Source organism: Aphanomyces astaci (genome assembly GCF_000520075.1).
Source record: "Aphanomyces astaci strain APO3 unplaced genomic scaffold supercont1.19, whole genome shotgun sequence".
In the NCBI taxonomy this organism is placed as follows: Eukaryota; Oomycota; class Saprolegniomycetes; order Saprolegniales; family Verrucalvaceae; genus Aphanomyces; species Aphanomyces astaci.
In genome coordinates, this window is record NW_009798282.1 from 874,465 (window position 1) to 887,451 (window position 12,987).

A 12,987-nucleotide genomic window follows, 5' to 3' on the forward strand; every position below is an offset into this window, starting at 1 on the left:
TATTTCAATTCGAAGTTACGGATATAGAATAGAAACTCTCGCACCATCAGGAGGGTTTGTTGCTATTTCACGCGAAAATAGAAATTATGCAGGACGTAATTTCTAAAATATCCGGATAATTCCAAATTAGCGACCGTAAAAACGAAGCTTGACTTTAACCTATGCTTTAGCAATAGGTTAGAATATACCGCTGGAAATGCTCTAACGATAAGAACCTGTTCCAAGTACTGATTTCCCTCGCTCTTTGAAACGCCTGATTATGAACAAGTTTTGGAGAGTACCAAAATATAAAGTGAAAAAAATATTAGTTTATGGAGCATCCTGGCTATTCAATTGCATAGCTGACACGTGCTCGCTAAACGACGACAGGTCAGTGTCGAGAATGCCAGTACGGTTCCAGCAGTTCACAACAGTTGACCGTGACACAGAGCGCCATGCATCCTTGGCCCACGCCATGGCGTCCACCAGAGGTACCTCATACAATCTGTCCTGACGGCCATCCATCAGAGCATCAATTTGCTCAAGTGCGTTCTGTAGCTGGCGTTGTTTCACCTTGGCCTTGAACGAAGCGATGATTCCAGCATCTTGGGGCTGCAGGTGGGACGTCGTATTCTTTGGAAGCATCTTGACCTTGACGTTCGTGTACAGAGACTCGTCGGGTTGTGTGGCGGCGCGTTGTCGACCAGCAGCAACACCTTCCGGTCCTCGGCCACCATGCGCTCATTCAGCGCCAGTAGGTACGTGTTGAAAAGGTTGCCCGTCATCCAACCCTTTTTGCTGGCCATGTAGTCAAAGCCCAAGGCCTCGCCCAACAACCCGTTGAAGCACCGTGGCCGCGCCGCCGTCCCGATGAACAGAGGGTCAACGACATCCGACCCATCCGCGTTCGTGGTGAGTGCAATGGTTATCCTCTTCTTCGACTTCTTTGTTCCAGGCTGGCGATGCCGCGTGATGGAGCGGTGTGGGACCATGCAGTAAAAGAACGAGGTTTCATCCATGTTGTAGGTGTTGGCGACCTCGAAACCACGCATGACTTGCTGCATTGCTTGGCGGCCGTCTTCGACTTGCGCTGGCGTCACAGATCCAGCCTCACCGTGCTGGACCTTGCTGGTAAGGCCGTACTTCTTTTGGAACTTGTGTAACCATCCCTTTGAAAAGGAAATTCGACGGGCCGGCGCGAAACCCATTTGAAACCCATTTGTCGCAAAGCACTCCAGCTTGCTTGCGTATGAGCTCCCCGGTGATGCATACGCCAAGGTCTTCGCACCGCAAGACCCACTCGAGAAGGCGTTGCTCGACGGCCGGCAGAGCAACGACGCGGTCGTTTTTACGGTCCTTGGCATCGGAACGGTAGCTTAGTGTAGAGTGTTGTTTAATAGCACGTCCAATTGTTGCCTTTGATGGTGTGGGTACAAGGGCAAACTTTTGAGCAGCCCAGGCCGCCAGCTCAGTGTACGTAGCAACTGGATGTTGCATGTGATGAGCATAAAGCTCGTGCTTTTCGGCCAAGGTCATGCGCAACTTCATGTTTTGAAATGCTAACCCAAAACTTGCTCCAACATGCATGTGAGCTTGAATTTTCGAATTCACCTCCAGTTTCGCTATTTATAAGTTTACAAAAATTATTCAATTTGACCCGTTTCAAAGAGCGAGGGAAATCAGTAGTTTTCAAAATGAGCATTATCCAATCAAAACGATCTCTAACTCATTTTCCATTTTTCAAAATGGGGTACATGACCCCATTTCATCCCATTTTGGGCACCTCAGCTATTTTCCCAGTGACTGGCTAGTAATGGATACCTACTATCCAATCATTGATCCCAATCTCATTTCAACTTTTCAACTTGACATCATGGACTCGACGACTGATGTAGCACTGCGGGAGGAAGCATAGGTAGTTGAGGGCGGCAAAATGCACAATGAATTAACTGAGGATCTACTAAGATCTTCTTAGTCCTCATCCCTATTAATCTTCTTAATCTACTTCACTACCGGTACTTCTACACTAATATGCACTTTTGTATACAATGGATGCGGGTGCGGTTGAGACATTGGGGAACTTCACTAGGCTAGCGCTTCTAAGCCATACATGCCCTTGAGACACATCCCCAGGCAAGCATTAGATAAGGTGCGTCATGAGCCAGGTACTTAGGAGCTGGGTGCGGGCAAGGTGGTGGTAAGGCGTTACCCCCACCTGTCACATGATGAAACGATTCAAGTTATTTGAAGAAGGTGGTGCGCCTGAGCCGTACGTGCATGCGACATGGCTGGTCCATCAAGAGGCAATTTGTGCTGAAGAACTGTGCCTACCTGCCAAGGGTAAAAAGCGCGTTGGGCGATCAACCATCGACGTTGGAGGGCGCATCCTTACCTTGGCTTTGCTGAGTGAAATTGATGCCACTGTGGATGAACGAAAGGCGGCCACCAAACTAAAGCAGGCAAAGCGAGCAAAGAAGCGGAAGAAACGGCACCAAGGCAAGCAGCTTGATTACGACGACCATGATGATGGGGTTGACATGGACGAAAGAGGCAGCGAGGACGGACAGCGGCTTGGAGGCGCCACGGAAGACGTAGAGCTTAGAGGCGCCATGGAGGACAAGCAACGTGGAAGCAGCGCGGACGCAGGGTAGGTTGGATGCCGTGCAGTGGGGTCGCTATTGCTCTTGGACACGATCGTAGTCTATATGAACCATCAAAGTTGATGAACGGTACCTCATTGTAAACACCCCGTCGATTGGTTTCATGACCTTTGCATTGCCCGTCATGTAAAATCGAAAATGAAACACTGCGAGGAATGTTCCTTGTGAATTCATAACCTGTAAAACTTAATTACTTTCCTGTTATAACTTTAGAACCTAAGCACGAAATTTTGAAGCAAGTATGAATATTGTGCTTTGCACTTGTTTTGGCGTCAGTTTGACGTGGCTAAAAGAGTGGTACTTCTGCTGTAACTGTGTTACAAACTTGAATAAATACCTGGTGTTTTAGCTAATTCACTGGGGTTTTGTAAATGCCAAATAACTCTGAGCAATAATAATCACATGTGATGCTGAAGTGACCAAAACACCTTGGCTATTAGTTCCATCGCGTAGTACAGGCTACCTGCATGTACTATGCGATAAAACAAGAAGATGGCTTGGTTTCAACGATGTGGCACCATGCGTACATCGCTGTACGGTAGAACTCCGCCGCTTGCCCTCGCTGTGTTTGTAATATCAAAAGTTGTTTATGGTGACCAGTGAATTGTGCAATTTGGTCCCAAGAATAGCAGATATAACTTCGATAATACCCAGGTATATGGTGTGAATAGCCAAAACGAGTGAAAAGCACAATACTATATTCAAGATAACAAGATGTGTCCTAAATTGATTACCAAAATTTGATTAAATTTGCTTTGTTATTGTTGTTATTGACTCGGAGAAGTCAGCGAAACACTATAAAATGGACACGTGGTTGTTCCGCCAGATTTCCTCCACATTCTCCATGTTTCAGAGGTCGAAAATGTTGTGTTGGCGTGGAGATTTGGAAGTTCTCCCGAGCTGGCTCCTTCAGATGTGTCGTAAATTGATTTTTTACATTACACGAGGATTTCACTGAAACATTCATGCTCTTCCGAATGCGACGAACTGGTTTGGTGACCTATTAATTACGTAGTCCTACTGTAGCAAAACTATTAATTAGGCCCTGGTTAGGGAAAAATCCAGAACGAAAACTGATCCCAATATCCGGAGTACTTATCCGGCCACAAATCTCCAGTCAAATGTTCTGTCCGGGGAAAAAAATCCACTACCAGTTATCCTGCGGACAGCAACAATGGTCGCGACCCATGTGGTGATTGTGACGTTGGCAGTGGCTTTGGTGGCTGGCCCTCTGGCTGTGGCGGCGTTGGTTGTGGCGTGGGTGATGGCCCCTGCTGTTGTGGCGGAGGTGTTGCAGATGCTGACTAAACATGGCCGGGTTCGTTTTCAGATAAAAAGATCTGAAAACTGTCGGAAATTGGTAACACACTTCGAGCAAAGGCACCCAAGGGATGCTACATGATTGGTGACGCTGGATACGTGTTATTCCCTTGGCTCATAATTCCATACCTTCTTTACGAAGAAGGCTGAGGGCCTTTGAATCCGTTTCAGGCGCACTTTAACTACACCCTATCAAGTATGCATATGGCTGTGGAGTGCGCATTTGGCCGCCTCAAAGAGAGGTTTCAAGTCCTGAAAGGGCCAGTGAACGCGAAAACGTTGGGCTCAACCGTGACGCATGTTATGTCCTGATTTGCATTGCACAACATGATGCTCCACTTGAATGATTCAATGTTTGACGCGAACACCGAGCAAGAACGAAATCTGTACTGCCAACCGATACAGACTCCAAGCGAAACACCGTCGAGACCAATGCAGTGTTACGTACAGTATCGAGGCATCGTAGAGACAGAATTGCAAAGGCGCTCTACAAATCATGAACACAATTTCTACTTGAACTTCAATGACTAAAATGAGATACTACGTAGTACTACTTAGAATAACAAAACTCCGAATTATCACGATTCATCAAAATTCGAGAAGTCGCTCTAATTGACCAGACTGTCCATCGATAGCGGCAGTTTGAACCTCCAGTGCGGACAAGATTTTGTCGTTCACATCACTACTCGGAGTAGCACGCAACGACGATACCACGGTGCCGATGGAATTCAAGCCAGTTCCAACAGCTTCCAGGCCTTTCAAGCGTGGCTCCGCGTGCGACGGAGACTTCTCTTTACTGTACCACGTCATCGCTTTCCACCATGGTTGAACTGCCATCACTGCCGTAATCGCCTGCATTGGGCACAACGTTGCCGTTATCGGACACGTCAAGTTGAGTGTTACTTGTAGTAATGTCAGTAGACATTAGCGTCTCGCGGCTGAGGCCCGCAATACTCCCCCAGTATTCGAACATGATTAGTAAACCGGCTTCATACGAACCAAACGACCGTTTCCTGTGGTCTTCACTCGTGGCGTAAACCACGACTTTTTCAGGTCGTGCAGCTACAAATATTCTACTTCACTCAAGGATATAATGCTAGATGACCGTGTACAATACAGTAAGTACATTACCTTATTTTGCACTTGTAGTACTTCAAACAGTCTGTCCATTTTGATGGATAGCTCGGCAGCAAGAAAGTCATATGCGGCTTTCTTCATTTGATTGTTCTTGACTCCATCGAATCGAGGGCCCATGTCGTTGTATCGGAGGTGGAACATTGCAACGATCGACGTTTCACACCACTTGGCCTTGGCCATCGTTCGTTGGTGTAGTGTTGGTCATACGTGCACCGCTCGGACCCGAGGAGGACTTGGGAAGCTTCGCTGATTTCCGCGCCTTCGTGGGCTCGACTGTGTCGGCGGCACTAGATGTGAGCTGTGTTTGCTTAGCCATATTGACGTCGACAAAGCAAGAAGGACAGTGAGAGTGAAGCCAAATGACGAAGGTCAAATATGATTGGTTATCTCACACCACATTAGGTCTCAAAACCAGTGACTGAGTGAATAGCAATAGTCGATGCAATTTTGAATTTCGCTGAACGCTATCCAAGAATACTTTGTTCTTAGTCAGTCACACAGGGATTGGTAAAAAACAGGCGTTTAAACTAATAACTCACATTGATGCTGTGATCGAGTGTACAGTTTGTGAACTATTATATACTGACTACCCTATTAAAAAACAAAGTCATTTCGGAAATCACTAGATACTTTCCTGTTGTGCTTGATGACCTTGTGATGATCACAAGGTCATCAAGCACAACAGGAAAGTAGGTACGAATCATCAAAAAGAATCGAAAAATATGATCATTCCCAAAAGCAAATAAGTCTGCAAAATAAATACAGGAAACATTGCCAATCAAATCTTGTAAGCGGGAAAACGCTGTATGGCCATCATCACACCATTCATTTTCAATTTTTCGCTACCCTACGACAACAATGCATTTCACCAAGACTTGCTGACGAAGGTCGGCGATGAAACAACCATGCCTGACAACGGGAGTTTGCGGAACGAGTACCCAAACTCATGGGCTTTGCTGGCTGACAAGGGTTATCAAGGCCTCTACTGCCATATGCGTGCAATCTCCCCTGCGAAGCGCCCTGCCGGAAGCGCCCTACCGGTGGTTTATTGCCGGTGTCAGAAATGACTGCCAATGACAGGATTGCCAGCGATCGTGTTGTCGTTGAATTTTTTTCGGGCGATTGAAGCCACTTTGGACCATCATGAGCGAGTCGTACTCTTGGAAGCGTGATCATTATGATCTTTTTTTCAAACTTGCGTTGCGTTAACGAATGTTCACATTCCTTTTATGCCGTTGCGTGGTTTAGATGGGGAAGATTTCACGCGCTACGAGAATCGACTGCTCTCGCTGGGTAACAGAATCAAGTCCAAACGTGCTAGCTCGATGGCTAAGTATCGTGAGAAGCGCAAACATCGTATGAGCATCATTTTGCCCCCTGGAAATTCTGAAGCGGACAGTAGCTCAGATGAATGTGGCATTTTTAATTAGACAATACATTTTGTTTTTTAATTGGAAATTACATCATATTATATTATTTACTCAGTCACTGGCGTTTGCAGCACATACTTTCCAAATCACACAATGCAAGCGAAGTCACTGGGTATATTTTGAAATGACTCAGTGATTTAGTAGTATTGTTAATTTATTCGCTAAAACTCAGTCATTTATATATTGACGTGATTATTTTGGAATATGGTACAGCTCTGGCCAAAAATAAAGAGGTCTATTCGGAGTTGCCGCGCAACCCTGACTCCAAGTCTCGGGTTGAAATTGTCAACCGTGAACGAAGTCAACCCAGAATTCAACCGGATTTCGGGTAAATCAACCAATCAAATTTAAGGCATTCAGGGTAAATTTGTTCAGGGTTCGTTCAGGGTAGTTCCCCGATCTAGTATCTCCTCCAGTATACTATGGTGCAAGAAGCCTAGAAACGACGATATTTTGAGCACTATTTAGAGCATTATACCATGTGCAGTATTATTTTTTCCTGGCAAATTAACCACAAAAACGATAGATTTAGACTAAGCGAATCGATCATGTGGTTCCAATTCGCAATTGACGAAAAAATGAGAGAGCTATTTTAGTTTAACCCATCGCCTTGCTACAACAGAAATGTATGGGCTCGGACGTATTTTGGCCACCCATACGTCTTGACGTTTGTATGGGCCAGTTATCCGTACACTTTATCCGTACGTAGATTGAGTTTAACCTATCATTATCCAAGGTTTAACCTGGCAGCTTACTGTTTAACTCTCATCTCAAGTAGGTTTTATCCCAAAATATATAGGTTAAATAGAAAAACGTAGGGCAAACGATTTGGCCTGTTCGTCGTTTCTAGCTTTCGTGCACCATAACTTAACGTTACTTAGTAGTACTACTGTAGTATTTTGGGGTAGTATAAACCCGGCACAAGTACCTATCCCACAGTTTGATTGAAAGAACCGTTCGTCGCCGTAGTATGAACGACGATGTCTGTACTAACAGCACCATTGATATCACTGCGCCAATCCTTCCAAGGCGCTCGCCGCCTTCGTGGGGCATGCACAGAACCGTCGGCAAGGCATTGGACGTTAACAGTTAACGATGATATCTTGATCGTCAATTGTTACGTTGTTGTGGAATCAACCAATCACATCGTGGCGAACCCCGTAATCTGAACGGCGAAAGTCACATAAACGCACCAAGTTCGTGGCCACATGGTCCCACAATCCGACTGGACGTGATTGTGAGAGGATGGACCGACCGAGCAACTCATTACAGCCAAGAAGTGCAGGTGAACGACAACACGATGACGCTATCGAACGTGAAGATCGTCCGCAGCTGCTACCTGTCACGAGCCGCATCTACTGCACGTTCAGCGACTGCCTGCAATGTACCCACGGGTTCAACGACTCGTACTTGAGGTACGTTCTCGTTATGTGTTGGTCCGACGACCTCACGTACGGCATCGTTGGGTTGTGGTGTGCTGTAGGAGCTATCGACCGAATGGACTAAAGGTACCATGCCAACTCTCGTTCAATCCCCGTTGACCAAATGTATTGATGCTCATAGTCTCCCTAGGTGCTTCGGTACGCATTTTTCTAACTCGTCGGTGGAAGACACATGGAGGACGGACTGATGATGGCCCTCCGACGTGTGTTTAGATGCTTCCCACACTGCTGTCCCACGCACATGCTCAACAGCACGTGCGGCACGTCCATCGTCATGCAGGTCGCGGGGCAATTCTCCCATGACGAAGCCATGTCGTTCGTGGCGTTTGCTCGGTTTGAAACGACATCGGACCCGCCGTCCTTCCCCCTTGGGTACCGTCTCCCGGCTGCGAACTTTGCCGATTCCGACTCGAAGGCATCTGTGTGGTATCCTGGAGGTCGCTCCACCAACGAGCCCTCCACGGTAGGATACCAGTCTGCCCGCGGATATGATCTGACGACATGCCATCGTAGGTTCTCATGCGATACACCTTCAACGAGCACATGCAGCGTCCATGGAGCTACGGATGGACGTCCAGTGCGAGCGCCGCCTTGCGCAACACCCTCCATGTGTTCAAGGTACCGCCTACTGGAACATGTTGTCAATCAATCATCGCATACTGTAGGCGTATTTATTTTGCTCGACGGGCGACTTTCTCCAAGTGGTGGGCACCTCACAGTCGCGGGGATTCTCCATTATCCCGTATAAGAGTGCGATGGCGGACAAGCGCGTCGTCGTCCGCGCGCCATCTACCGCCGCCGCTGTGTCGACGACGCCCGCCATCGCCCCTTGCATGTCTTCAGTTCTGTTTCCATGTCATTTTGTGCCGTGTGCATGTGATAAGCCCATGTTTAACGCCAACTACATTCGGTATAAAGCTATAAACAATCTAATATTTGTGATGATAAAAAATCCCTTGTGTCTGTATGCAGGTGCAATCGCTCGAACGGCAGAAAAGTAAGATTGGATGAGCATTTGATGGATTTGATAGCTCGTATCTAATATATATATATATAAATATTCTTGTGTGTGTAGCAACTCCGGTGACCAAGCATTCCCAGTGGTATCAAGCATCCTTCCCGAGCTCATGAATGGACACTACTAGGTGTTTTCCCCACTGCTGTCCCGACCATAACCTTCACTGCAGCTGTGGGGGGCCCATCACCGTGGCCGTCCATGTCAACCACCCGTTGGACGGCCAATTGGTCATGTATGCCCACGGGGAACGAGCGGGGGAAGCAGAGCTGGCGCTGCACGAGGAAATTTCCCACGACGTGATTCTGTCCAACTTGCACGAACCAGGTCACAACGACCGCGGCGACTGGGTACCCGGCATATTGCAGCAGCAGCAGCCGTCTGCTTCTGCGTCCTCTCAGTCCTCCACCTCGGTATATGTTGTATCTGCTAAAAGCAATATATATATATATAAATCGACTCGAATACTCCATGATTCCGCTTGAATATGAAACGTGGTATATATATATGTGATAGACTCGAGTGCTGTACACGTTCAACGAACTCTCGACGCAGTTGGGATGGCCATACCATTGGAAAGGCAGCGCGACCAAGGCCGACCGCAACCAACAACACGTGTTCAAGGTAATACAAACCGACTTGCTCACGTCATATGTGATACTGTATTTCACACAGGCCTATGTATTTCAACTGTTACCTGACAACCAAACCCTGCGCGTGGTCAACTGGATCTCGTCCACGCCGTTCACCATGTCATCGTTTCGACGGTGCAACACGACGCCGACGTCCCGAACCAACAAGTACATCCAAGTCATCCCCACTGAAATATCAGACGTCCGGAAACCAACAGTGTCGCGGAAGCGGTCGCATCATGATCATGTGGACTCACCCACGACGCTCCTCAACGAAATCAACTCGGCGGGGTAGTTAGTTGGTGTTGTTTAGTCGAATGTGTTGCAATCGACTGCTTACCAATTACAACTGTACTACTAGTACTACTAACTACTAGTAGTACTATACTAGTACTACTAACTACTACTAGTACTAGTACTATTACTACTAACTACTAGTACTGTACGACGATGTCGTCGTTATAATCTACCCATCCAACAACATCGGGTTGCACTTGTCGGGCAAGTATGTCATCGTGACATGTCACATCGTTGTGGATCGACAAGATTATGGCAAGGAATGATATGTCATCGTCACCTGGTTGCAAACGCCCCGTCTCAGCCGTCGAGTCTGTCATCGTGACATGTCCAGAAAACGGCACTTTGCCCTACTAGACACAAACGTCCTAGGCCATATCGTGTAATGGGATGATCTGTCATCGTGACATATACACTCACCACGACAACCAACAACTCACCACCACGAAAAAGTCTTTATATAAATAGAACACCACTAATACTTCAACAATATGGTACTTCGAAGTGCTTTTGTCACCCGGCCGAGTGCAGGTCATGCAGCACCGACGGCGGCGACTCGATCCGGTCCAGCGACCGCTTTCGCGGCACCGGCGCCACGAGGTCTGTGATTTCAGTGGGTTTCACTTCAATGTACGAGTTGGTTCGAGAAGTCGGCGTCGTGTTGCACCGTCGAAACGACGACATGGTGAACGGCGTGGACGAGACCCAGTTGACCACGCGCAGCGTGTGGCCGCCCCGCAGCACTTGAAACACATATGCCTGTGTAAAGCATCACGTCACCATCGTATATATGACGTGAGCAGGAGCAGGTCGGTTTACATTACCTTGAACACGTGTTTACGGTTGCGGTCCACCTTGGTCGCGCTGCCCTTCCAATTGTACGGCCATCCCGCTTGCCTCGAGTTTTGGTTGAAGTTGAACAACAACGTCGTCTACAACCAAACATAATAACAACATGAGCCTGCGTGGCCAAAGAAGGGGACGGTAGAGGACGCACGGGGGTGGAAATGCCTGGCTGCACCACGCCCTTGACCCAATCGCCGCGCTCGTTGCCTGGCTGGTGGAGTCGCGACAGGATCAGGTCGTGTGGAAGCTCGTCGTGCAGGTGCAGCTCGGGCATGTTGAAGCGCTCGCCGTGCGCATACATGACGAGTTCCTTGGCGGGCCGTGCGAGGGGCGGCGCGAGCGACAAGTTGACGCCGCACATGATGGGACCGCCGCAGCTGCAGTGCAATATGTGTTCCGGGCAGCAATGCGGAAAGCACCTGCACACGTGCACACACACTCAACCATGAGCCAGGTTGCTCTCCATAGTACATAGGTATAGCGAGGTACATATGAGTGTGTACCTGAGTTGTTTGCGGCCGTTTGCTCGGTTGCACCTGCAACCAATATTAACTGTTAGTTTGAAAAACCATGGAAACGCATGAACTGTTAACGGTTTGTTCGAAACAAACACAGAACTGTGAGAATTGATATATCACCACCGTGTACCGGATATAGTTGTCGCCAAACATGGGTTTCTCGCACTGGCACGAGACAAAGTGACAGTCGAAGGCCGACGATGCTGGCGCAACGTCGATGATGTCGACTGAGATGGAATCGGGCGGCACGGTGTCCACCGCCTCTGCATGAACCATTGAATGACGAGTACGAGATGGCAGTGGTAGGTATGTACCGTGTCCCAGAGGTTTGTATGGCACAATGATAAACCCAGGAGACTGCGCGATGCCCACAAGTTGCAGCACATTCGGGGACTCTGCCATGACGTGGAACAAGTACCCCTACATATGATGCTTAGCGGCGAGGTCGACACACAGATAGGGTTGACATGCCTTGAAGACATGCTGAGTGTTGCGCAGGGCCGCGCTGGCGCCGCTCGTCCATCCGTAATGCCATGGGGTGTGTTGCTTTTCCTTGAAGGTGAACGTCCGCGGGTTCTACGACTCAATGTCAGGCGGCTGGTTAGGACGATTGCTCGATGCGTACCTCGTCCGACGGACTGTCGCTGGGAAACCACATTGCTAGCGAGTTCGTGGCACTGCATGAGACTTGCATGTCGTCGAGGTGCAATTGGTGGCCAAGAGAGAACGTCGGCTCGGAACACGTTTCAAAGCGGCCGAATGCTACGAACGAGTGGGCTTCGGCGGCAGAGTACTGCCCTGCGACCTGCATCACGACACTGGTGCCGCACGAGCTGTGGGGGACGTGGTCGGGGCAGCAATGGGGAAAGCACCTGTCCATCACCTTACACAACGTTCCTGTAGTGTGGAACGTAGACGATTGTTCTTACCGAAGCACCTAGACACATGTCGACATGAACGGCTAGTTTAGAGTAGAAAACGGCATGCAATATACCTTGACGCCGTTCGGTTTATAATTTCTGCTTGCCAAAAGCCACAATCAGTCCCATCATGTCGTTAAGCGAAAGAAGGGCGAAGTAGTATGTACCTGGTGTACGCGTCGCGGAAGAACTGACCGCACGTGGCACAGTCCATGAACGTGCAGAACACGCGGTTGCGTAGCGGGGCCATGTCGAATGGATCGCCCAGCATCATCTCGACGGTGTGTACTGGGACAGAATTCGCAAGATGGCCTCCACGTTGGCCGACAAAGGATTGTGTGACTGCCGGGCGGTGGCTTACGGGGCTCCTGTCCGCTGATTGGCTACCCCGTCATCAAGTCAGAAATGCATGACGGAGGAAGAGTTTTTTGTTATGTCAGAGCGCGTTTTATAGGTTTTAACCCCACCATGGAAGCCCCCGCAGGAGATGCTCGAACGGTTGGCTTGCCACTACTTTAGTAGGCCTCGTGGGGGCAGAGTTTGGGTCGGCAGATGTCGGATCCCCTTATCGGTGATTTGATTCCCTTGTCTGTGATTGGGTTGAGCGACCAATCTGTCTTATATGGACACCACGACGAATCTGTCTGCTATTGGCATCGTCCACAATCTGTCTGACAATTGATTGTAGCGCGTCGTTAATGAATGAACTGCGCATTCAATTGCTGGTATATACAGACTTGGGACTTGCATACATTCTCCAGAGCATATGTACGTACTTGGGAGACATATAC

The 12,987-nt window shown here is 48.5% G+C and overlaps 4 protein-coding genes across 39 annotated transcripts; 3 read left to right on the forward strand and 1 right to left on the reverse strand.

Moving 5' to 3' along the window:
* Positions 1-2,204: 2,204 nt before the first annotated feature.
* On the forward strand, positions 2,205-2,630 carry H257_08670 (hypothetical protein; the record flags this gene model as incomplete). Its single annotated transcript, XM_009834654.1, has 1 exon — positions 2,205-2,630. One exon carries the CDS (start codon positions 2,205-2,207, stop codon positions 2,628-2,630), a length of 426 nt encoding a protein of 141 aa, XP_009832956.1.
* A 1,183-nt stretch (positions 2,631-3,813) lies between these two features.
* On the forward strand, positions 3,814-4,271 carry H257_08671 (hypothetical protein; the record flags this gene model as incomplete). The annotated part of the gene is made up of 2 exons (XM_009834655.1): positions 3,814-3,957; positions 4,131-4,271. The coding sequence occupies 2 exons, from the start codon at positions 3,814-3,816 to the stop codon at positions 4,269-4,271; spliced, it is 285 nt and encodes a 94-aa protein (XP_009832957.1).
* A 3,426-nt stretch (positions 4,272-7,697) lies between these two features.
* H257_08672 (hypothetical protein) lies at positions 7,698-10,064 on the forward strand. 19 transcript variants are annotated; one of them, XM_009834670.1, is made up of 11 exons: positions 7,698-7,941; positions 8,010-8,034; positions 8,099-8,106; positions 8,182-8,431; positions 8,482-8,586; positions 8,634-8,878; positions 8,941-8,965; positions 9,044-9,051; positions 9,114-9,396; positions 9,500-9,607; positions 9,659-10,064. In XM_009834670.1, the coding sequence occupies exons 1-11, from the start codon at positions 7,772-7,774 to the stop codon at positions 9,908-9,910; spliced, it is 1,479 nt and encodes a 492-aa protein (XP_009832972.1). In that variant the 5' UTR covers positions 7,698-7,771; the 3' UTR covers positions 9,911-10,064. The 19 variants fall into 19 exon arrangements, with proteins under 19 accessions (XP_009832972.1, XP_009832966.1, XP_009832962.1 ...); XM_009834664.1 differs by having other exon boundaries at positions 8,099-8,431; XM_009834660.1 differs by having other exon boundaries at positions 8,634-8,965.
* Positions 10,065-10,337: 273 nt separating this feature from the next.
* On the reverse strand, positions 10,338-12,522 carry H257_08673 (hypothetical protein). Of its 18 annotated transcripts, XM_009834687.1 has the most exons (11): positions 12,364-12,522; positions 12,271-12,295; positions 12,206-12,213; positions 11,902-12,148; positions 11,748-11,852; positions 11,591-11,696; positions 11,407-11,539; positions 11,262-11,294; positions 10,910-11,177; positions 10,737-10,844; positions 10,338-10,671 (listed from the first exon to the last, which is right to left on the reverse strand). In XM_009834687.1, exons 1-11 carry the CDS (start codon positions 12,468-12,470, stop codon positions 10,426-10,428), a joined length of 1,386 nt encoding a protein of 461 aa, XP_009832989.1. In that variant the 5' UTR covers positions 12,471-12,522; the 3' UTR covers positions 10,338-10,425. The 18 variants fall into 18 exon arrangements, with proteins under 18 accessions (XP_009832989.1, XP_009832992.1, XP_009832990.1 ...); XM_009834690.1 differs by having other exon boundaries at positions 10,338-10,844; XM_009834688.1 differs by having other exon boundaries at positions 10,737-11,177.
* Positions 12,523-12,987: the final 465 nt, after the last annotated feature.